This window comes from Selaginella moellendorffii, unplaced genomic scaffold (assembly GCF_000143415.4).
Source record: "Selaginella moellendorffii unplaced genomic scaffold, v1.0 SELMOscaffold_137, whole genome shotgun sequence".
Lineage (NCBI taxonomy): Eukaryota > Viridiplantae > Streptophyta > Lycopodiopsida > Selaginellales > Selaginellaceae > Selaginella > Selaginella moellendorffii.
The window spans coordinates 155,829-177,929 of record NW_003314398.1 but is presented as its reverse complement, the minus strand read 5'-3'; the positions used below and the strand labels follow the sequence as shown (position 1 = coordinate 177,929).

General features: G+C 47.9%; 9 protein-coding genes across 10 annotated transcripts; 4 read left to right on the top strand and 5 right to left on the bottom strand.

Moving 5' to 3' along the window:
- The first annotated feature begins 1 nt into the window (after position 1).
- On the top strand, positions 2-1,961 carry LOC9629441 (sodium/hydrogen exchanger 8). The gene is made up of 7 exons (XM_024666206.1): positions 2-152; positions 205-350; positions 409-616; positions 664-752; positions 803-854; positions 919-1,360; positions 1,418-1,961. The coding sequence occupies exons 1-7, from the start codon at positions 50-52 to the stop codon at positions 1,896-1,898; spliced, it is 1,521 nt and encodes a 506-aa protein (XP_024521974.1). The 5' UTR covers positions 2-49; the 3' UTR covers positions 1,899-1,961.
- On the bottom strand, positions 1,928-3,267 carry LOC112343157 (tobamovirus multiplication protein 2A-like). The gene is made up of 6 exons (XM_024666210.1): positions 2,925-3,267; positions 2,767-2,866; positions 2,615-2,695; positions 2,459-2,563; positions 2,194-2,400; positions 1,928-2,136 (listed from the first exon to the last, which is right to left on the bottom strand). Exons 1-6 carry the CDS (start codon positions 3,227-3,229, stop codon positions 2,029-2,031), a joined length of 906 nt encoding a protein of 301 aa, XP_024521978.1. The 5' UTR covers positions 3,230-3,267; the 3' UTR covers positions 1,928-2,028.
- An 862-nt stretch (positions 3,268-4,129) lies between these two features.
- Positions 4,130-5,068, bottom strand: LOC9629462 (nucleosome assembly protein 1;2). The gene is made up of 4 exons (XM_002992509.2): positions 5,010-5,068; positions 4,840-4,944; positions 4,594-4,792; positions 4,130-4,523 (listed from the first exon to the last, which is right to left on the bottom strand). The coding sequence occupies exons 1-4, from the start codon at positions 5,020-5,022 to the stop codon at positions 4,199-4,201; spliced, it is 642 nt and encodes a 213-aa protein (XP_002992555.1). The 5' UTR covers positions 5,023-5,068; the 3' UTR covers positions 4,130-4,198.
- Positions 5,069-5,284: 216 nt separating this feature from the next.
- Positions 5,285-6,403, top strand: LOC9629235 (coiled-coil domain-containing protein 25). The gene is made up of 6 exons (XM_002992530.2): positions 5,285-5,451; positions 5,506-5,633; positions 5,692-5,795; positions 5,848-5,935; positions 5,997-6,058; positions 6,115-6,403. Exons 1-6 carry the CDS (start codon positions 5,339-5,341, stop codon positions 6,265-6,267), a joined length of 648 nt encoding a protein of 215 aa, XP_002992576.1. The 5' UTR covers positions 5,285-5,338; the 3' UTR covers positions 6,268-6,403.
- Positions 6,402-8,742, bottom strand: LOC9629234 (ATPase family AAA domain-containing protein FIGL1). The gene is made up of 13 exons (XM_024666229.1): positions 8,474-8,742; positions 8,302-8,422; positions 8,064-8,234; positions 7,831-8,012; positions 7,654-7,781; positions 7,479-7,597; positions 7,336-7,428; positions 7,181-7,282; positions 7,026-7,128; positions 6,891-6,974; positions 6,747-6,842; positions 6,560-6,687; positions 6,402-6,514 (listed from the first exon to the last, which is right to left on the bottom strand). The coding sequence occupies exons 1-13, from the start codon at positions 8,740-8,742 to the stop codon at positions 6,413-6,415; spliced, it is 1,698 nt and encodes a 565-aa protein (XP_024521997.1). The 3' UTR covers positions 6,402-6,412.
- Positions 8,743-8,781: 39 nt separating this feature from the next.
- Positions 8,782-10,968, bottom strand: LOC9629461 (protein NRT1/ PTR FAMILY 8.3). Its single transcript, XM_002992507.2, has 5 exons — positions 10,839-10,968; positions 10,613-10,772; positions 10,350-10,567; positions 9,726-10,288; positions 8,782-9,672 (listed from the first exon to the last, which is right to left on the bottom strand). The coding sequence occupies exons 1-5, from the start codon at positions 10,965-10,967 to the stop codon at positions 8,850-8,852; spliced, it is 1,893 nt and encodes a 630-aa protein (XP_002992553.2). The 5' UTR covers position 10,968; the 3' UTR covers positions 8,782-8,849.
- On the bottom strand, positions 10,951-12,759 carry LOC112343155. Of its 2 annotated transcripts, none has more exons than XM_024666207.1 (6): positions 12,651-12,759; positions 12,047-12,406; positions 11,795-11,976; positions 11,475-11,727; positions 11,372-11,424; positions 10,951-11,321 (listed from the first exon to the last, which is right to left on the bottom strand). In XM_024666207.1, the coding sequence occupies exons 2-6, from the start codon at positions 12,389-12,391 to the stop codon at positions 10,988-10,990; spliced, it is 1,167 nt and encodes a 388-aa protein (XP_024521975.1). In that variant the 5' UTR covers positions 12,392-12,406; positions 12,651-12,759; the 3' UTR covers positions 10,951-10,987. The 2 variants fall into 2 exon arrangements, with proteins under 2 accessions (XP_024521975.1, XP_024521976.1); XM_024666208.1 differs by having other exon boundaries at positions 12,548-12,662.
- A 366-nt stretch (positions 12,760-13,125) lies between these two features.
- LOC9629460 lies at positions 13,126-19,601 on the top strand. The gene is made up of 17 exons (XM_002992529.2): positions 13,126-13,235; positions 13,307-13,433; positions 13,490-13,707; positions 13,767-14,323; positions 14,398-15,222; positions 15,311-15,546; positions 15,773-15,878; positions 16,084-16,149; positions 16,355-16,406; positions 16,500-16,640; positions 16,846-16,947; positions 17,004-17,293; positions 17,535-17,646; positions 17,694-17,772; positions 17,819-18,036; positions 18,087-18,625; positions 18,682-19,601. The coding sequence occupies exons 1-17, from the start codon at positions 13,167-13,169 to the stop codon at positions 19,565-19,567; spliced, it is 4,623 nt and encodes a 1,540-aa protein (XP_002992575.2). The 5' UTR covers positions 13,126-13,166; the 3' UTR covers positions 19,568-19,601.
- Positions 15,231-17,475, top strand: LOC112343156 (IQ domain-containing protein IQM5-like). The gene is made up of 12 exons (XM_024666209.1): positions 15,231-15,546; positions 15,624-15,697; positions 15,773-15,878; positions 15,934-16,027; positions 16,084-16,149; positions 16,209-16,297; positions 16,355-16,442; positions 16,500-16,640; positions 16,700-16,792; positions 16,846-16,947; positions 17,004-17,293; positions 17,348-17,475. Exons 2-12 carry the CDS (start codon positions 15,640-15,642, stop codon positions 17,364-17,366), a joined length of 1,146 nt encoding a protein of 381 aa, XP_024521977.1. The 5' UTR covers positions 15,231-15,546; positions 15,624-15,639; the 3' UTR covers positions 17,367-17,475.
- Positions 19,602-22,101: the final 2,500 nt, after the last annotated feature.

The window sequence follows — 22,101 nt, the reverse complement described above, 5'->3', positions numbered from 1 at the left end:
TTGGAACAGGGAATGCGTCCAGCTCGAGGTCCCCGCAAATTCGCTCGCCATGGCGATGGAAGACATTCTCCTCTGCTGCCTGCTCATGATCGTGGCCGTGCTCGTGGCGTACCTCGCGAAGAAGCACCAGTTCATCTACTTGACGGAATCAGGTTCGTGGAAATGAAATTTCTTCCCAGAGCTCATGAATCGTTTGCCTTCCAGCCGCCGCGATGATTCTCGGCATTCTATTCGGAGGATTGTCCAAGCTCTTCTTCGATGGCGGAAATCTCACGTTTGATAATCAGGCTTTCTTCTACTGGCTACTTCCAATTATTATTTTCAATGCTGGCTACTCCCTCAAACGAAAGGTATGCCTCCCTTGGCATTCTCCAGCTCGCTAAGAACTTTGCTTGGATTTCTTCTCAGGATTTTTTTCGCAACTTCACGACGATCATGCTCTTCGCAGTGGCTGGAACGGTTGTCTCGGCTCTTGCTTATGGCCTCCTTACTTACTTCCTCTACTTGGCCGGTGTCATCAGGCACTTGAGTAAGGAAGCGCCATTGCTCGACTCTCTAATGTTTGGAGCTCTCATATCCGCGATTGATCCCGTCGCAACGCTGTCCATATTCCAAGGTACTACGATGAGTTTGCTATTGGTGCTTACATCCTTCTCAATCCAGACGTTCATGCTCCTACATTGCTGTACAACCTTGTTCTAGGCGAGAGCCTTGTCAACGATGCTAGCGCGATAGTTCTCTTCCGGACTTTTGTAAGCTTTTTTCTTTTTATCATTGTTACTTAACGAGCACTGGCTTACAGGAGTCTTTCCTGGATATAAAGTTCACTTTCTCGACCATTGGTGTTGCCATAGGTAAGCACGCAATTTTCTTCTAGCAAGTACAACGATACCAGTGCTCTCTTTCATTGTGATACAGTGCAGTTTTGTGTCATCAGCGTTGCCTCGACGGCTTTGGGCTTTGTGGTGTCGCTGTTGTGTGCACTGGTGCTGAAGTTCATAGACTCCAAGAGTGAATACGCCAAGTTCGAGCTGGCCTTCATTCTCATCTCGGCTTACGTAGCCTACGCCGTCGGCGAACTACTGTCACTCTCCGGCATCATGTCCCTTTTCTTCTGCGGCATCTGCAACGCTCACTACGGCTACTACAACTCGTCACAGGCATCGAAAATCGGCTCGAGGTATGCGCTAGAGGCTCTATCTTTCCTGGCGGAGATCTTCGTGTTTGGATACTTGGGAATGCAAGTTGTGCTGCTCGACCACAAGTTCGACACAGGACTCATACTCTCAGCGATCCCCCTGTGTCTAATCTCGAGGGCCATCAACATCTTTCCACTCTCATGGCTGGCAAACAAAGGACGGTAAAAGCTCTCGTCTCAATCACTTGTCTTCCATGGCTTAACTTTGCTGTGATCCAGGCGGTGGCCGATAACAACACCCATGAAATCGATGATGTGGCTGTGCGGCCTCCGTGGCGCCGTCTCGTACGCTCTAGCCGTGAACATACCGACGAAGAACCGCGCTATCGAGACCACCACCTTGTTCATCGTCGTCGTCACCACCCTGCTCTTCGGGAGCTCCACAGGTCCGATGCTAAAACTCCTGGGACTCTCGTCGCCCCCGTCGAGCTCAAGGATGACAAGTTTGCAAGCCCACGAGCTCAAGTACTCCCACGAAGAAGACGACTGGGGTCCTCGCTCCGTCCCACACGCCGTGTTCCGGTGGCTGGACCAGGGCTACATCAAGCCGGTGTTTGGCGGCCGCATGGACGAAGCGCTCGAGCCGTGGCTCCGCGAGAGGGCCGACGATGCTGTCAGCGAGGATGGCTTGAGCAGCGACGATGAATTCTCCAAGAGCCCGGAAGTGACGCTCATGGACATGCCTCCAGCGATCAGCTAGCACGCATCCGCGAGCTTGTAAAGTTTGAAAGCTCTATAAATTCCGTGAATATTCTTTCTCTAAGCCCTAAAAGCATTACGTTACGAATATGCCAGTGGAAACACGATTATCCTACGAATCTCACACGTATTTACATGATCACACATCCTCTCTTCGGCTCGGGAGGGGGCTGGTTTTGCGCTGGAACTCTCTTGGAATCCACTGGATTGTACGTGAACTCGGCGGTGTCCAAGCCATACTGCGACACGAGCGATTGAAAACTCAGCCAAGGCAAAAAGAAAGATTTGGAAGCAACCTTTTCTCGCATCCTGGTGCTCCAGGCATCGTTGCGTGGTGGTCGGCTCTCGGCTGGAGCTGATGGAGTTGCATTCGACTGCGTCGCCTGACGGTTCAAGAGAGGCTGCCTCGTGTTTCTCACCGGCATGTCATCGTCACTGTCGTAGCCTCTCTGGGCTCCCAAGGCCACGGACCTCAAGACGATTGCCAAGAACAGGGAGAGAGCCTGCCAATCTTGTTTCTCAGCTACAACGACAGAGAAAAGAAAAGCTCGCGGTGATTACCTCAAGAATGATTACTCCCAGAGCCACCCACTTGCAAATCGCGAAGTTGCGCTTTATAAAGTGTGCGATCCTGTCGAATTCGCCAGTTGGATCTTCCGGAACTGCCTGTGAGGAACGAGAGTCTTGAAGCCAAGAAGTAGAGAAACGAGCTAGTACCTTCTCCCAGTTCTTATCAAAGATGATAAATCCAGCTAGAACAGCTTGCGCGAGCAAAAGCACCACCAACAACAAAGTGTACTGGATTAGCAGTCAAGGAAGCAAGAAAAAAAAATTCTGGAAGAGGTAGCAAAAGAAAGAACAATGGATACGAAGCAAAGGCAACAGCCACTGGCAGTCTCGGCAGCAACATGGCCGGTGCAAGTGATCACCAAAACAATCGCTCCCACCCCTAAGAACGCATAGATGAACCTTGCAAATGCGAGATAAGAGACAAGAAAGAAAAGGGATCTAGAACAGATAGACTCACCAGGGAGCCGGGAGACTCTTCCCCAGCGTGATCGCTGGCTCCAGATCGATCATCCACGTAGCCCTACCCGGGCCCCGAGGATAGCCATTCCCCTTCTCCGCCACGATCGCCAGAAACGCGTGGTGATGATCCTGGAGCTGCTCCGGAGCAGGAGACGCCGCCGGCGGATGCGATGGCTCCTGGCGGGAGTGCCACTCGTTGAGCATCCACAAGGAGTAGACGATCATCGCGATGCCGAGGAGGATGAGCACGAAATTGACGAGCTTGAGGAGGCATTGGAGGAAGCCCTGGCACACGCGCCCCATATCCAAGTTTAGGGCTCTTTGTAACAGCTGTTTGTAATTTTGAGTGCTTTTTGTTTCAACAATAACCATCCTGGTTTAAAGCATTGATATTGTAATTTTAGTTTTTTAGACATTAGTTTCCTTTTTCTGAATTACATTTTTGAAATAAATCATGAAATCATTTGTGTAGCAACACTTTGATTTGAGGAAAACCTAATTTGTATTTATTAATTTTTAAAATCATTTTTATACTGTTTAACTACAAAGTGTGATTTATATTATACAGACAAAATAAAAATGAAAGATAAATAATATATTTCCCAAGTTGTTTTATTTAATCAGTTGCACTAATTAATAAACCATCTTAATTAATCATAAACCATCTTAATCATAAGTTAATCATAAACCATCTTAAGGTTTTTCACGCTAACGGAGTATTGTGAGCTTTAAATGTTTTATTAGCAATTGATTTTCTGAAGTATTAAGATCCAAAAGTTTTAGTGCTTTCTCTTCTTTCATTGCAAATTGTCATATTTTATTTTAAACATTTTCCACAAAATAATAATTATCCAAAATCTTCACATTTAACATTTCAATTTAATTCAGTTGCTATTATTAACATAAAAAGTATTAAGAAAAAGAGTTACACAAATAATATAATTATACAGGATTCATATATATTTCTAAAGAATGCATTTGATATATATAAGCTTCTATTATATACTTCAAAAGCTAAGGAAATTTCTTTCTCATCATTTTAAAAACTTATTTATTATTAATATTTTAAATATTTAGCAACTATGGTACATAATTTAATATACATAAATAAAAAATACTAATTAAAAATGAAAGGATATTTTGCTTTTTGGTAATTTCTGTGGTGTGATTATTAAAAAGTATTAAATTTATATTTAATCGTTATAAAACCTTTCAAGCAAACTCAATCGCAAGCAAATGGAAATCCCAACTTACGATTTTTATGGCTGATCATCACTCATCATCTTCCTCCTCCTCCTCCGACTCAGACTCTTCTTCGTCTTCTTCTTCTTCTCCTCCTCCTTCTTCCGCTCCTTCTACTTCTTCTGCTTTGTGCTCTTCATTTTGTTCATGTCCTCCCTCTTGCTTTTGTTCTCCTTGCCTGTGGCCTCCAACCAATTTCTTGATCGCGCTCCCAATCCCTGATGCTGAAGAGGTCTTCTCTGATGTTTCTGGCTCTCCACTCTCGCATTGAGCTGCTGGAGCATTGCCACCTTGAGGAGGATAAATCCCAACTGTAGTGTCGCAGTGCAAAATCAGCCTCACTTTCCCAGCGTCCCTGCAACGGGAAATGTTTTGTCAGCAATTAGTTTTCTAAAGTTCCAAGATCCAAGAGTTTAGATAACTACTTTCCCCTCTTTGTTTTGAGTGGCCAGCTTCGATCATCATAGCCGGAAGCTAAGACTTTGTCGAGGAGCACCTTTCCTGCGCCAATACACTGATCGGATCTCATCGAGTTCTCGTTCCAAACCTCCACACTCATCTCTCGAACACCCTCGATCAGGGAGGGCGTGAAGTTGTCGTTGAACACAGGATTCTCACCACCATCTAGATTGATAAAACTTTAGAAAAAAACGAGGAGAAATGTGCCATACCTTTGCAAGTTTTTGTTGTGAACTTTTGGGATCCATACTGTAAAATCACATACGGGTCCTGCGTGCCAAACCATTCGGTGTCCTTGAGCTCTCTCCCACCAAGAACTAAGCAAAAAACCAATGTTTCAATGCGATGGCGATTCTAGAATTCTTCCGTTTCCACACAATACCATTGATTTCCATTTCAAGATCAGTGGTGCTTGCTGCTTTGATCGCGCCTCCTTCCCGCTTTTGGGGGTCCTTTGCTTCTTCTTCTCGAGGCGCCCGGATAGATATATATCAAGGTGTCAGAAGACTCGTTCTTAGAGACTTGTTCAGAGAAAGACATTTTCAGCCGTATAGAACGTGTCAACAAAGTACAGAGAGGTCTGTCGTTCTTCCCCGTGCGCGGTCACGCCCGAATCTCTTGTCGATCATAGTCAAAGTCCAATCAAAACGCGATTGTTTTTCTTGCTGGGGAGTTTTACTTCTAGGTTTTTTAGTGGAGCGCCGTCGAGGGATGGTCTACTACTTCAAGGCCAGGCCCGAGGTGGGCGACTTCACCATCTACATGGGGCTGGACAAGCACGAGAACGAGGACCTCATCAAGTATGGCTTCCCCGAGGATATCTGGTATGGCCAATTCTTCTCTTCCCTAAGGAATTTTCCTGGTTTGGATCTTCCCAGGTTTCACGTTGACAAGCTCTCCTCGGCTCATGTCTACTTGAGGCTCCACAAAGGCCAGACCATGGACAATATCAGCGCGGAGCTCCTGGAGGACTGCGCTCAGCTCGTCAAGGCAAACTCCATCCAAGGTAACAAGCAACACGCTTGGAAGTTTGATCGTTCTTTACAACTTTGCTTCTGCTCCAGGGAACAAGATCAACAATCTCGACATCGTCTACACTCCCTGGTCGAATCTTAAAAAGTCGTCTTCCATGGACGTCGGCCAAGTTGGATTCCACAATCCCAAGCTCGTAAGCCGTTTCTTTCCTGCTGTAAGTTTCACTTCTCTTTGCTCCTTCACAGGTCCGGACTGTCAAGGTCGAGAAGCGCGTGAATGAAATCGTCAACCGGCTCAACAAGACCAAAGTCGAAAGAACTCCAGACTTGAAAGGTAGCGTTGTTCGTTCTTTCGCCAGATAGTTTTCATGGTATCATCCTCTTCCTCGTTTCAGCCGAGAGAGAGGTCTACAACTCCCAGGAACGAGCGGAGCGAAAGAACCAGATGCGCGACAAGGTCTGGCGATTTTTCTTTGTCCCAGGCCGCTAGAACTTGTTTGTCTTTCCGAGCAGAAACGTCGCGAAGAGCTGGAGCGCGTCCAGAAGGAGAGGGAGGCGGACGTCCGGAGCTACAAAGCCCTGATGGTGTCGGAGAAAATGACTTCCAACAAGGATATTGCCGGCAAAGGCAAGTCTCTCCAGGAGATTGAGGACGACTTTATGTGACGAGCCTCAACCAGCCCCGGCCTGTCCATCCTTCCTCCCTGGAGCGTTCGCACGATAACGATGAAATAAGCTGGACGCTTGTTGAAGCACGTACCATAACTCTTTAATCTTCTAGTGATGCCGCTCCTCGCTCGCTCCTTGTTCGTCACAAGCACAGGCTTCCAAACTGAGAGTTCCAATCCTCGTAGGCACCCAGCTCGCATTTCGAGACTGAAGGCTTTACTTCTTGAAGAGCGGCCCTGAAGTCCTGCAAAGGAGATTTAGAGTACGTAGAGTGGAAGCTTTTGCTTACCTGTAGCCCAATAGCTCGCATTTCTTCGGTGCTAATCTTGCCAATGTCTTTCCCCGCTTTGAGCGCCTCGCGGAGAGGATACATGGATGCTTCTTTGACGAGGTTGTTCATGTCAGAACCGGAATAGCCTGGAAGCAGCAAAAGGACGAGCTTGATTCCGGTTATGAAAGCTGGTGTCTGTATGTACCCTCGGTCATTGAGCATATTTCGTCCATGTCGCTGCTGGACATACAAAAGAGACCATCCTTTTGCAAGAGGTTACGAACAATCCATCCTCGAGCCTCTGCATGGGAAGCATAGTCAAGCATAACGTGAGGCGAGAATGAATTACCAGCAGAAGGAAGTGGTATGTATAGCCTCTTCGAGAAACGACGGCGAGCTGCTTCATCAAGCTCTTGAGGCCTGTTTGTAGCACCTGAAACGTTTTTGTCGAACTCTACAATCCATCGATCAGTCCCTGGCTTACCTATAAGAAGAAGCTGCTCGTTACCACTGCCAATACCTTCCATCTCGATGAGAAACTGCGTCTTTATCCTTCGGCTTGATTCATGCTCTCCCTCTGATTTCCTCTGGTTTTAAAAAAGTAAATACCGAACGAGATGTTCAGATTGTCGACGATACCTGAGATAGGAGGGAGTCCACTTCGTCGATGAATATCACCGCTGGTGTGCGACAACTGGCTACACCAAACAAAGCCCGGACAAGCTTCTCGCCTTCACCAATCTGCAACTCTGAACAGAAAAATTAGCATGTGCTAGGAAGAAAATCAAAGTTACCCATTTGCTAGTTAGCGAGCTTGCTGATATTGAAAAGAATGTAGCTTTTGATTCGCCAGCGATCGCTTTTCCTATCATTGTCTTGCCTGTTCCCTGTCACATTCTTGAGTTGCTTCATCAATGCCCTCGATATATACACTTACAGGGGGGCCAAAAAGGAGGAGTCCTTTTCCTGGCGAGCGGCAGCCATGGAAAATGTCCGGGCGTAAAAGAGGCCAAATCACCATTTCTGTGACACTCTTTTTAGCATGATCCAGTCCAGCTGTTTGCAAAAAAATGAAGTTACAACAGAAACTAATGAGTGAGAAAAAGCGCTACCTATGTCATCCCAGCGAACGTTTGAATCCCTTTCCATTATTTCGTTGCTTATGTGCTCAAGCAGGCGAGGTTCCAGATTGCGCAATTTGTCAGGCAGCTCGCCATCGGGACCAGAGAGAAGTTCCAAGCTAACATGACACCGTTGAGAAACTAAACCAAATGGACATGAGAACGTACCATTTGGTGGTCGACTCGGATATGGCAGCATCCGAATTCTGCGTGGTTGTTCCTCCCCCATTGGAGCGAAGAGGTGGTGTAAAAGAACTTCGAACATTCCGGCGGCCCAGAGTCTTAGCGGTGGTGTTGGTCCCTGTAGGTGCTGGACACGATGTTGATCCCGTTTTCTTGGAGTCAAGTGCCTGAGGAAAGAAATTTCTGCGGAGAACTGTCAAAAAGTTCAAAATGCTTACCCATTTTTGCTTTGCTGTGACAAATCCTCCTGAACTCTCCACAGGATTTTGCTTCTCTACAACGACAGACTTGTTCCTTATCATATCTTCCTTTGGCGGCTCACACACGACTCTTCCGCGCTTCTTGCTCTCTCCCGGGCTGACGTCTATGCGATCAATATCCATTGGTTCCTGTAAGTTCAGATTGTCAAAACCACGAGAGAAAGGAAAAATAAAAAATTCTGCAAAGATCACTCACGATGCTGTCACCACATAATGGTCTGTAAAGCGGAGAGCTTCTAATCCCTGCGACGTCTACACGGTGCTGGCCTCCCCCAAAAACCGCGCCGCTAGATCGAGCTGTCTGTGCGAGCGCATTTCTTCAACCAAATCACTACGTAAGCTAGATTTCATGGCCAAAATCGACTTACCTCTCAAAACCTTGGTAGAATTTGTCCCTGGCCGCATCGATCAGATCCTGGACATGCCTCTTTATTGGAGCAGTGTACACCGCATCCTCTCTCGTCCTCGTCTCGCTCTCGAGAAATCCCAGCAGACAAAGCCCCAGACCCAGCGCCTTCTCCCATTCCTCCGCCTTGATCGCGGCCTCCACCCCAAACAGCAAAGAATGCAGCCGCCCGAGCTTGCGATCCAGCGCCTGCTTCCACGATTCTCTTATTTCCCCCTCCTCGCCCGCCATAGCCCATAAACCCTAGAAAATGCGCGCGAAAACCATGAATTGAGTTGAAATTAAAAGTGAAGTATTTAAATCTTCTCGAGAAGTTACATTAGTCCAATGTAAAATATTTACACGGTAACTTTCTTGTATCGATAGCCTCTCGAGCATGCCCAGAAGAAGAGCCCATTGAGAGCGCTGAGCGCCGCCACCACCAAAAAGAAGTAATCCAGGTGGCCGCGATTTAGATTGTTTGGGATCCACCCGGAACTCCCGGAAGAACTCGTTGCGGAGATCACCGCCACCAAGAAGCTGCTCAAGTAGTTCCCCAGCGCCGTCGTGCTGAGCGCCAGCGCGCTCGCCAAGCTCCTCATCGCGTCGGGTGCCTGATCGTAGAAGAACTCGAGCTGCCCAATGGCCGTGAAAATTTCCGAGGCACCGATGAGGAAGTACTGCGGTATCTGCCAGAGAATGCTCATCGGGACCGGATCCGTGACGTTGTCCAGGAGATCAAACTCGGCCGCGAGCTGGAGCCTCTTCACTTCCACCACCGCCGCTACCAGCATCGAAGCAGTGGCGAGAACGAGGCCGATTCCCATCCTCTGGATCTGGGTGAATCCCTGCGGGTGGCCCGTGAACTTTCGGACCAGCGGCACCAGGAACCAGTCGTAGAGTGGCACGCAGACGATGATGGTGAGCGTGTCGAAGACGGTGAGCGATGCTGCCGGGATGTTAAACTTTGGACCCAGTTTGGGATCCATTCTCTGGCCCTGCTCCACGAAGAAGGTGGACATCTGCGAGTAGACCGTGAAGAAGACAATCGTGCTCGCCCATATTGGTAGCATCCGGACAAAGATCTTTACTTCCTCGACCTGAGTGACTGTGCATAAGCGCCAAGGACTTGGTCGGTTTTCTAACTCAGGAGCTGTTTGTGTCGCTGCTTTGTCCAAACACCTGGTGGATTCAAAGCGAAACTAATCAGCGAACAAAACTAGCAAAGATCTTACGTGAGCTCGTCAGTGTGTTCGATCTTCCTGCTTCCCTGGATGGCCGATTCCTTGTCCGGCACCTCGTACAGAAGCCGCTCGTCCGCCGGGACTTGTACTCGGGACTTCGCGCTGGCAGCAACTATGACTTGGGCGATACGAGTGAGTGAGCTTCCACCGGGCTTTTGGTTCCTATACAGCGGCGTCCCGAAGAAGAAAGTGCATATGGCCACCAGCATCGTGACTGCAGGTATTGCGAATCCGATTCCCCATCCGACGTTCACCTGTATGTACACGATCACGCTGCTGGCGATAAGAGCTCCAACGTTGATGGAGAAGTAGAACCAGTTGAAAAACGACGTCATGTGTGCTCTCTCGGTGGGATCTCCAGTGTCGAACTGGTCAGCTCCGAAAGAGGACACACAGGGCTTGATGCCACCGGTCCCGAAAGCGATGAGGTACAGGGCGGTGTAGAAGAACGCCATTTGCCCCGGAGTGGCACTCTCGCAGGGGGTGTTGTCGAGAGGACAAACGGACGGTTTCAGCGAGGGCAAGGAGGCTGACAGAGTGAGAAGAATCATCCCCTGCGAGAACCAAAACAAGTTAGAGACGAAGCCAGGAAAAGAACAAAGAACAGTTGCTTACGATTGCATAGAAAATGGAGAGAATTCCTATGGTCCAGTAGCGTCCCCAATACGAATCCGCGAGAAACGCACCAATGAAGGTCGTGAGGTAGCAAGTGCCAGACCAAGCAGTGACGGATTTAGCAGCGGCGGCATTGCCTTGATGCAACACCGTTGTCAAATACACGACCAGGTTCGTGTTGATGCCATAGTACGCCAATCGCTCGCAAAATTCGTTCCCTGCGAGAAAGTGAGAAAGCGATCACAACGTATGCCAATCTCCACCTAGAATGAAAGGGCAGGCCTTCCAGCCGCCGGTCTTGGCCCTGATCGAGCGGCGCCCGGACGAATCCACGGATCCATCGCCCGTGTAATACGTCCCATCGACATCGTCGTCCTCGCAAACGTTCTGCCGCGAGCTGGAGCTCTGCTTGGGATCCTCGAGCTGACGATTCCACAACAACAAGCGCTCGCTCTCAGATCAAGAAAGAAATTCCAGCCAAGAACTTACCGGCGCTTCAGTAGTCTGGCCGTCCTGGAGCAATGGCGTCGTGCACGAATCGACCGGCGCCATAGCTTCGCGAGCTCCAAGCCCTAAATATCTTGGAAAAATAGTAAGGAGCTTTGCGTGTAAGGACATCTTACGTTAGAGGAAAAAACTTATATACAAACGCTCGTCTTCTCTGTTCTTGACGCTTCACAGGCGCTCGAGGCCGACGATAGCGCCGCCGCGAGGCTGCAGTGATTGCTTCCACCATTTCCTTTGAATTGGTGCGCGGCCGGGAAGTTCTCAACGCACTGGATGCTATCCTTGTAGCTCATTCCCACCTCCTGGCACGCCTCCAGTGCCAAGTTGTGGCATTTTTGCCCCTTGAGGCTCTGACCGCTCGCGCTGTAGAGCGTCGCCATGGCGATCCAGGCGAGAACTTGGCCCCTGACTGCCGCGGTTCTACACTCGCTGCGGCCTTCAGTCTCGGAGTCGAGCTTGGCCAATCTGTGTGATAGATTCACTACTTTTTTGCGTGATAAGAGCTTTCGATTTACCTGAAGACGTTGGCTGCGGCCTTGTACTCGATCAAAGCACCGGCAATATTTCCCTGCGGTAGCAAGCTGGTAACAAGAGTGGAAGCGCGAAAGAACTGAGTACCTGTTCGATGAAACTAGAAGCCAGAAGCATGTGTTGCATGGCCACCTCCATAGAGGCAAAGAAGCTTTTGGATGATGACCATGCCGAGTTTGAGTGAAGCTCCTCAAGCGTGAAAGTAAGGTTTCTGGGAGGAAACAGTCCGCCGGTAAGGCCAACCGTTTCGTCCTCTGAAACAGGGCTATCAGGGGCGCAAGGGACGACTTCTTGGCCCTCCATCATTGAGCCACTGTTGAATGGTTTTAAGCCTCCAGACCTGCAAAGCATTGCACCTTTTGTCAGCAAAGAAAAGAGAGAAGAGAACTAGCAAAACAAAAACGAACTTGGTTTTTGTCTTGGACTTGGATCGTTTCTTTCTCGAGCTGTTGTGGCGATTGAGTGTGTGGGAGACGCTGCTCTTGGGCGGATCACGAACGTCGACGGCCCACTTTACGTGTAGCTTAGGCCTCGGTCCCAAACCCAGGCCTTCGTGGCCTCCACGCAATGCGGATCGCAGCGAAAACAACTGGAAAAAGGAAAAGCGAGCATCATAGTTAAGAACACAAACAAGAGAACACGAAAGAGCTACATCGTACCGGACACGAGCTCGAGAGCGGATATGGCGACGATGGCGAGCTATCCAAAGCGTGAGCATCCTCATACTCAAAAGCTTTGGAAGTTCGCAGCGGGATTGCGCACGGCTCGGAGCTTGCAAATGTAGATGGTTTGTGGAGCTGCCGGGATTTCTCCTCGGCGAGCTTCTGCTGCCGGCCTTCATCAAACGCTTGGATGCTGGCCGGATTGCTGTAGTAACTCTTGTTCTTCTTCTTCTTCTTCTTTCGCCGGTCCTTGGCAGAGGGGGAGACGGGTGGCGTGTCGCAGCAGTCGCTAGGATCATCCAACTGGATGCTGTCTATATCCAATCTTTGCCTCTCGTCCATAAATCACGCTAATAGCTGCAAAGGAAAGAAGTGGATAAGTGAAGACTCCGAGACGAATGCGGCGAAAATCTAAAAAATCTTGGATTGCGACTGGAAATTTCCAACTGCGCAGATCCCAAAGAACTACGCCAGAGATCTAGATTCTAGAATCCTCACTGTGGAAGTAGAAGAAGTAGATCTTCCTCCGTGCTCTCTCGACAAATGCAGCTAGCAGTAGGGATTACCCAGCCGAGAAGACGAGAGGAGCAAGCCCCCATACCTGAGAGAGATTATCGCGCCCCGGATCGACCAAACCCTGCGTCAATCTTGGAGGAACCAAAATAGGGCAGCAAGACCCAATCGCGCGGAGCAACTACGCTCAACATGGCGATATTTCCCCGGCATCGAAGGTTCGAAACACTTTACCAAAACCTCATTGCCCGTACGCGCTGTACGGGCGAGTCTAGGGCTTTAGGAGAGGGGGTTGGATTCCGTGCGCATTGCGTGATCGAGCCGGCTGTGAGGTACGCCAATGTATCGATTCCACTCTGGATCGATCGAAGGGCGCCAATGTCGTGACCGAGACTCCGGAGTCTGGTCCCGGGAGAGGACTTTTGGACTATTGGAGCCACAGGAAAGGATTAAAAGACGCATCTCCACGCTATACGGCGACAAATGGCTCGTCCGGTTCGCCAGATGAGCGATCGAGGAAACTTTAGACCAGAATCGAGGCTGGGAACTCTGGTTCTAAAGTTCCCTTGAAAGTTCCAAATTCTTCCTGTGTGAGTGGAAAGGGATGGGAGCCATGGAGGAGAGCACCGTCGCCGACGCTAGCACTGCTGGGCTCCTGCCCACATCAACCAAGGTGAGGAATTTCTCTTGGAAGAAACTCGGGAGAATGGAAGACTTACACACTGGTGCTTTCGATTTTGTAAGGATCTTGAAAATGGCGAAGATCTGGAGAAAGAGAGCTTCATCACAAAGGACGGCACTGTGGATTGGAAGCACAATCCTGCTGATAGGAGAACTACCGGCGGCTGGAAAGCGTGTCCTTATATCTTGGGTGAGCAACAAAAAAACGAAACTTTATGATATCTTGCTTGATCTTGCCTTGAACAGGAAACGAATGCTGTGAGAGGCTTGCCTACTATGGAATTTCCATGAACTTGGTGGTGTTTCTGACCGACAAACTCCATCAGCACAACGCGACTGCATCGACCAATGTGACGAACTGGTCTGGAACTGCTTACATCACACCTCTCATAGGAGCTTTCTTGGCCGATGCCTACCTCGGTCGCTACTGGACGATCGCTGCCTTCTCTTCTGTATACTTTGTGGTAAGTTCTTCTTTCTCGACTTTCATAGCTTCGCAGCTAAAAGTTTGTTTTTCTTACAGGGAATGGTTCTGCTCACGTTATCAGCGTCAGTTCCATCGTTAAAACCACCATCTTGTGTGGGGGACGTTTGTCCTGGGGCCTCGCCTGGTCAGATCGGATCATTCTATCTGGCTCTCTATCTGGTAGCGCTGGGCACTGGTGGAATCAAGCCTTGCGTTTCATCCTTTGGAGCAGACCAGTTTGACGACGAAGACCCCTCGGAGAAGAAGTATAAGACTGTCTTCTTCAACTGGTTCTACTTCTCGATCAACGTCGGTGCCATGATCGCCAGCACCTTTCTCGTTTACATCCAGCAAAGCGTCAACTGGGCCTGGGGATTTGGCATACCGGCAGCAGCAATGGGAATAGCCATTGTGAGCTTCTTCACCGGGTCCAAGAAGTACAGGCACCAGAAACCAGGAGGCAGTCCACTCACTCGGATCGCTCAAGTTATCGTCGCAGCCATCCGGAACTGGAGGCTACGTCTTCCAGCCGACGAGACCATGCTCTACGAGGTCGACGAGAAGGCGTCCGCCATCGAAGGGAGCCGGAAAATTCAGCACACGGCAGAATACAGGTGAAGAAGTGCTCCTTACATATTTTTTCGGGCTTCGCTTCGTTCTAAGTTCTTGTGACTTTTGGTTTTGAAAGTTTCCTGGACAAGGCAGCGGTCGAGGACAGGTCGAGACCGACGACAACGTGGAACCTTTGCACGGTCACTCAAGTCGAGGAAGTGAAGATCCTGCTACGAATCGTTCCTATCTGGGCCAGCGCCATCGTCTTCTCCACAGTCTACGCTCAGATGTCGACGCTGTTCGTGGTGCAAGGCCTCAAGATGGACTACATCCTCGGCACCTTCAAGGTCCCGTCGGCATCGCTCTCCATGTTTGACACGCTCAGCGTGTTGATCTGGGTCCCGATCTACGACCGGCTGCTCGTCCCCTTCGTCCGCAGGTACACCGGCCACGCACAGGGATTCACGCAGCTCCAGAGAATGGGAATCGGTCTCGTCATCTCCACGCTCTCCATGGTGGTGGCGGCGGTCCTGGAGATCCAGCGTCTGCGAGTCGCGAGGGAGAAAGGCCTGGTGGATGCCGACGACAAGAACTTCCCGAAGCTCCTCAACGCGCAGCTCAGCATCTTCTGGCAAATCCCCCAGTACTTCATCATCGGGGCGTCGGAGGTGTTCACCTTCATCGGGCAGCTCGAGTTCTTCTACGAGCAGTCGCCCGACGCCATGCGGAGCTTGGGCTCGGCGCTGTCGCTGGCGACGGTGGCGCTGGGGAACTACCTCTCGAGCTTGCTGGTGACCATCGTCACCAAGATCACCCGGAGGGATGGGAAGCCCGGATGGATCGCCGACAACCTCAATCATGGCCACATTGACTACTTCTTTTGGCTCTTGGCAGCGCTCAGCGTCGTCAACGTTCTCTTCTATCTTCCATTCGCGTATCGCTTCAAGTATAAGGCGACTAAGTAAGAGAAGATTGGCGACTAAGTAACAGAAGATTGGCGACTAAGTAAAAGAAAAGCTTGACTGTGTAAAGTGAAAGTCAAGCTTTAGTCAACGAGGGGATCCGGTCAAAGTCTTGCACGAGCCAACAAAAAATACTCATACTTTAAACGAGAACGAAGGAGGACGAGCTTCGAGGCAATTTCCTGGCAAAGGCGATAGATCTAGTCGTACGGCGATGTCCGGAAGGGCCAAGGGGAAAAAGGAGAGAGCGCGCGTCTCGTTTAGGGTTGCGCGAGCTTGGGCGAGCGGAAGCTCGAGAGATTGGATCGCTGCCACGCGCGCAGGTGTGGAGAAGCATCGATCGGTCTTGCTTTGCTGCTTTGACTCCCTTGCGCTAAGCTTAGCGGCATTTTCCTTGCAGATCGACGAATTTTAGGATGGATTGCTCGGCGCTAGAAGGCGCTCCGGTTCGAAAGAGCGCCGCTGTGAGCTGCGGTGCGGTGTTTCTTAACCGATTGATCATCCGCAAGAGAAATTTCGAGTTTTAGCTTGTGCTCTCTGTCTTGGCAGAGAAACCTCAGGACGATGCCGCCACCGCGATGCAAAAGATGTATCGTGGCTACAGAACGAGGCGCCAGCTCGCGGACTGCGCGTGCCTAGCCAAAGACTATGGATGGTATAGCTCTTTCTTTTTTTTTCCATTCTCTCTTTTCTCACATCTTATCAATTAGGTGGAACGTTGTGAATGGCGTCGTCCTATCGAAGAAGACAGCGCAAGATGATCCTCCTCACCGGTGGATCCGTGCTGGAAGAGAGGCCGCCAAGGTCGATCCAAACATCGAGTGTTTTCGATTTTTTCAAGAGAGCTGGGCGATCTGCAGGTGGGAAGAGGACTTTTCCAGGACGAGAAGGCCAAGAAGCTTGCGTTTCAACACTGGCTGGAAGCTGTAAGTCAGCTGTGGATTGATCACACTCGCCATCGTCAGTTTCTGATGTTTCTACGCAGATTGATGTGAAGCACCGTTACGGACACAATCTGCGTTTCTACTTCAACGCCTGGGAAAGAAGTGGGACGAAGGAGCGTTTTTTTACCTGGTGCTCCGTTTGTTTTTGTAGTTGACAAAGCTTTTATGCTAAGTTGCTTCGGTACAGGCTAGATGCCGGGGAAGGGAGATACCTGGACCTTGAGGAGTGTCCTAGAACAGTTCTCATGAAAGAACAAATTTGCTACTTGAGTCCAGTATGTATGGTGGCAATTTTCCAATTCTTTGGCGCTTGAGACTGATGAAACCAACAGAAAAAAAGGAAAGAGTACGAGGTGACGATTCAAGACGGGAGATTGATATACACCAGCTGTGGGAAACCTCTTGATACGGACGAAGGGCGCGACAAGTGGATTTTCGTAATGGATACGAATGGGAAGCTTTACGTTGGACGGGTAAGAGGTTTTCTTAAGCAAGCTCTTGTAAGTCGCACTTTTGTCTTTCTTCTTTACAGAAGGTAAGAGGAAAATTCCAGCACTCGAGCTTTTTAGCCGGAGGAGCAGTAAAAGCAGCCGGACGTCTGAGAGCCACAGATGGAGTTTTAAAGGTACTCAAGCTCTGCTATGCATAAATCTATCTATGACCATCTGTTTATATCAGTCTATCGAGGGTTACAGCGGCCACTACCTTCCTACGCAAGAAGAATTCAACAGTTTGCTCAATGAGTTAAGCACTAGAGGGGTCGATCTGTCAACCGTAGAGGTAAGAGAACTATCTGGAGCGTATCCGTTCTGTGTGTATAATGTGTGTTTTTCCAGACCAAGTTCCTACCTCGCGAAGGGAAGTCTATCAGCAAACTCATGGTAGAGGATGATTTTATCGAGAAAAAATCACCTGATACCGAAGACGACTGCTTCGCTTTCTGCCGCTCAATTCTCTCCTTCCTTACCATGAGACTGAGTTGGTTTTGGACTGTGAACCCCTTGCGAAAGTTCAGGAGACAGAAGTCGTGGTGCACAGAAGGGGGCGCACGGTTGAGCAGCTTGTCTGTTATTCCACACAACGTACGAACGAAAGCTCTTGAACAAGTAAATGGGGAGCAAACAAAGTGCGGTGAGCTTTCTCGGTTCATATAAATACTAACAGTCTGTTTTGTGAGCAGTGATCGCGGATACGGCTAGGATACTTTATGTCTAAATCGCTTTGCGGCATTTTCCCCGCTTTGCTGTCAAAGAAAACGAATGTTAACAAGTTCGTTCAATCACGCGACGCGAATGTTCGACTGGCAAACTTTTTTTTGTTTTGTGTTTGATGCAATTATGCTACGTGGTTTTCAAAGTTATTTGCAGGTGCACCGAAATTGGTTTTAGAACCATTAAAATAAGATTTCTAGGCTTTGCTAAAAAGTGTGTTATTGTTCTCATGGAAGCTCCCGAGAGCGCGGAGGCGCCGGCGCTCCAGGTACTCGTTGCTTTCGCTGGCTAATGCTTCTAAATCTTGTGTTGTAGAGAAAGGATTCCCTTTCATCCCTTAAGGGTGTGGAGAAAAGGAAGACTGGCGGCTGGAAAGCTTGTCCATTCATACTTGGTGAGCTCTCTTCGCGATTCAAGTTTGTGTGTTAACGTTTCTTCAGGCAATGAATGCTGTGAGAGGCTGGCATACTATGGCATCAGCACTAACCTGGTGGTGTACATGACCAAGAAGCTCAACCAGAACAATGCAACCGCTGCTACCAATGTCAACAACTGGTCGGGAACTTGCTACATCACGCCGCTCATTGGCGCCTTTATCGCGGACTCTTACATTGGAAGATACTGGACGATCGCTGCTTTCTCTTTCTTATACTTCCTGGTAAGATTGCTATCAAGCTAGCTTATGAAGTGACTTTCGGATTGTGGAAGGGAATGCTACTTCTCACTCTTTCAGCGTCACTACCGTCTCTGCGACCAACTTGTCACGAACAGTCATGCTCATCGGCAACTCTGGGCCAGCTCGCAGTCTTCTACAGCTCACTATATCTCATAGCGCTCGGGACGGGTGGAATCAAGCCGTGCGTCTCGTCGTTTGGAGCGGACCAGTTTGACGACAAGAATCCGGCGGAGAAGAAACAGATGACATCGTTTTTCAACTGGTTTTACTTCTCCATCAACATCGGCGCTCTCGTGTCGAGCAGCATTCTGGTTTACATCCAAGACCAAGTGAGCTGGGCATGGGGCTTTGGCATCCCGACGGTGGCCATGGCGATAGCGATATGCTCCTTTTTCTCGGGAACCAGGCTGTACAGGCACCAGCCTCCAGGGATGAGTCCGCTCACACGAGTCGCCCAAGTGCTTCTTGCCGCCGGGCGGAAGTGGAGAGTCCAAGTTCCTGAAGACAAATCCTTGCTTCACGAGGACAACGACTCGGAGACGAGGAAGCTAGCACACTCTCCCAACTTTCGGTAAGAACTATCATGTATTCCGATTTATTATTTTTTCACACTGACTTTTCTCAAAGGTTTCTGGACAAAGCTGCTGTGAAAGACAGGGCGAGCGCCGAAGTATCACCGTCACCATGGCTTCTTAGCACTGTCACTCGAGTCGAGGAGGTGAAGATGCTCGCCCGGCTGCTGCCAATCTGGGCTACCAGCATCGTCTTCGCAACCGTCTACTCCCAGATGTCAACATTGTTCGTGGAGCAAGGCGGGGTGATGAACACTTACGTCGGCTCGAGCAACTTCAAGATCCCGCCGGCCTCGCTCTCCATCTTCGACACCTTGAGCGTCATCCTTTGGGTCCCTCTCTACGACCGCCTCCTGGTGCCGCTCGTCCGCCGCTACACCAAGCATCCACAGGGGTTCACGCAGCTCCAGAGGATGGGAATCGGTCTGATCATCTCCACCTTCTCGATGATCATCGCTGCGCTGGTGGAGATAAAGCGCCTGGAGATCGCTCGGAGCAGGGGGCTGATGGATCCCGACGCCGTGAGCGACGATCCGGTGCTGGCGAGGAGGCAGATGAGCATCTTCTGGCAAGTCCCGCAGTACTTCCTCATCGGCGCCTCGGAGGTGTTCACTTTCATCGGCCAGATCGAGTTCTTCTACCAGCAGTCGCCGGACGGGATGCAGAGCCTGGCCGCCGCCCTGTCGCTCACGACCAACGCGCTGGGGAGCTACCTCAGCAGCCTGCTGGTGACGATCGTGATGCGCATATCGCAGAGGAATGGCAACCCCGGATGGATCGCAGACAATCTCAACCAGGGGCACATGGATTACTTCTTCTGGCTGCTAGCGGTTCTCAGCGCGATCGACATCCTCATCTATTTGCCGCTGGCGCACTGGTATCGCTACAAGAGCCTGCGCGAGGAGGAAGACGATGACTCAGCTAGCGCGGGAAAAGTTTAGTATATACTTGAAGATGCTTTAAGTACCTATAAACCCTAAACCTCTTAGCACGGGAAATTCAAAAGCTTTGTAAAAAGCCTAACCTCTTGGATGGCAGCGTATAATTTCCTGCTGGGAGGTGAAGCTTGAGAAACACTTTTTGGAAACCACACCATAAAGATGCAAAGTTAGGATCCAGACCATAAAGATATGAAAATTCTGTTAATGATAATTGACTGATAGTGCACACAAATGCAGTATATTTGAAATTCTCAAAAGTTTCATCCATATGTCCTAATTTACAGGTGAGGATATATTATTTCACATGTAAACAATTTGTCCATACATTATTTCACATATCTAAACAATTTGACAATATTTTCTGTTTATTTAAGTAATTATGCCAAAATTTTAATTAAGAAGGGAAAAATTCAAAGTGTACATATAAAGTAAATAGTATTCAGGATTTTTACAAGACAATTAATAAATTTTATCTTGTTTACAATAGTTTTAGTTACCAAAACTAATAACTGCACTGGTGTTTTTATACATAATAAATTGGTAGTGTTTATATTATTTTTAAACTTAGAAATTAAATTAAATCTATAAAAAACAAAATATGTCAAAAAGGATCAAGTTGAGAATGTTGTGACTTTGTCAAGATCTTATAAGACTTATACATGCACTTGCTCTAATAACCCTTAATAATGCTCTTCGTTTAGCACAACATTATAATACATTGTATTTTCCACTTCTCATTGCACATCTTTTAGCTCCACTTTTTGTGGGAGATAATTTTGGTCCAATGGAGGTTGATGCTACTACTGCCCGAGTTCAAAAACACGAGTGAGGATGTGGTTATGGCCGTGATGTCCGTTACTAGATGTGTGATGAGGTTGGTCACATTTATCAATGTTGTCAGTGTTTTCCATATTAGTAACCTCTATTTCCTAGGTGGAGACTTTAGCGTCAATAGTGTCCTGTTAGTGCTATTGCAGTGAAAAGTCTAAACACTGAAATACTTTTGGGAAACAAGGGGTCATACAAAAAATGGAGGGACCTTGTGCAAATAAGTTAGTAACCCTTTCATCTTTCTTTTAAGAGTATTATCAAGTGGTTCACTCAGTATTAGTTCATCCAATGTTTACTTTCCAAACTCATTTTTATAATAAGAAGTCTTTTATTCTTCTCTCCGTATTGGTTGATACAAGCTTAAGTTTATCTTCTATTGTTTAACTTATTGCCACATGTTGCTGTTTACATTTATATTATACAGTAGAGCCAGTTTCCATTCTTTATAGCAATGACCGTATATATATGCACGGGATAAAGCAAACTTGGTTGCGCATATGGGCAATTTTGAGTTTGAGTTACAATCATTGCAAGTAATGCTAAATTAAACTTTTAACCTCATCCTTAGTATGGATTGATTGTAGCATAATTATGCCAAACACTTTGACACTTCTTATCATGAATGTGATTACAGGTATTAAAAGTTATTTGTCAGCAAATCCTTTTAAATATTCTTTCTTTATTGCCACGACGATAGGAGGTTGGTATTGCTGAATTTTTTTTAGCCCCTCTTGATCAAGTGTTAACAAACTAGGCTTAACATTTATATTTAGTCAAATGAACATAATGTAAAAACTCTTATGTGTTTCTTACTGAGCATATTCGGTCTGGCTCTTAGTTCTTTTTTGTTCTATCTTGCACTAGCTTGACAAGAACCCCTGTGTATTGAGACTAGTCCCTTAATATGGGTAGATGATAGCTTACATGTTGGTTCTATTTGGTTTTATGGAAAGTATCTAGATTTGCTAATTTGGCATATCTACAGAATGTAGAGATTGTATTAAACACAAAAGTGTTTGTCCCATACCCAAATTTGCAATCTAGCATTATTTCATATTTAGTAAGTTTTAGACTTCATCAATGATATTTTGATCCACTCGAAGGGGATGTGAGAGGAACATGTTTGTGATATTCATAAAGTGTTGGATCACCTATGAGAAGTTGGTTTAAAATTGAAATAGTCAAAATGCATGTTTAAGACATGATTTATCTTGGGTACCATATTTCTTATGAGGGTTTACAAGTTGATCCAGACAAACTTGTGGCTACTCTGAAATTCCCCACTCAAAGTGTGTGAATGATGTGCAACACTTCCTAGGTAAGGTGCAATATTTTGAGTGTCTTGTTGATCATCTTTCTGATTGCAGTACACCATTGCGAGTATTGCTGAAGTTATCAACATCATCTTTCATTTCACTTGCAGATTGTGAGCAGGTATTTATAGATCTTAAAGAGATATTGACAACTCCTCTAATTTTGCCATATCTTGACTACACTTGACTTTTCATTTTGCACATGGATGCTTCTGATATCGATCTTAGAGGTATATTGATGCAAAAGAGCCCAAGTGTCCTTGGTCAGCACCATCTTATTGTATATATCATCTATATATTACAATTAGCAAAGGTGAACTACTCCACAATAGAAAATGAGTGTTTAGTAATAGTTTGAAGTTTCAAGAACTTCATGCATATCTACATAGT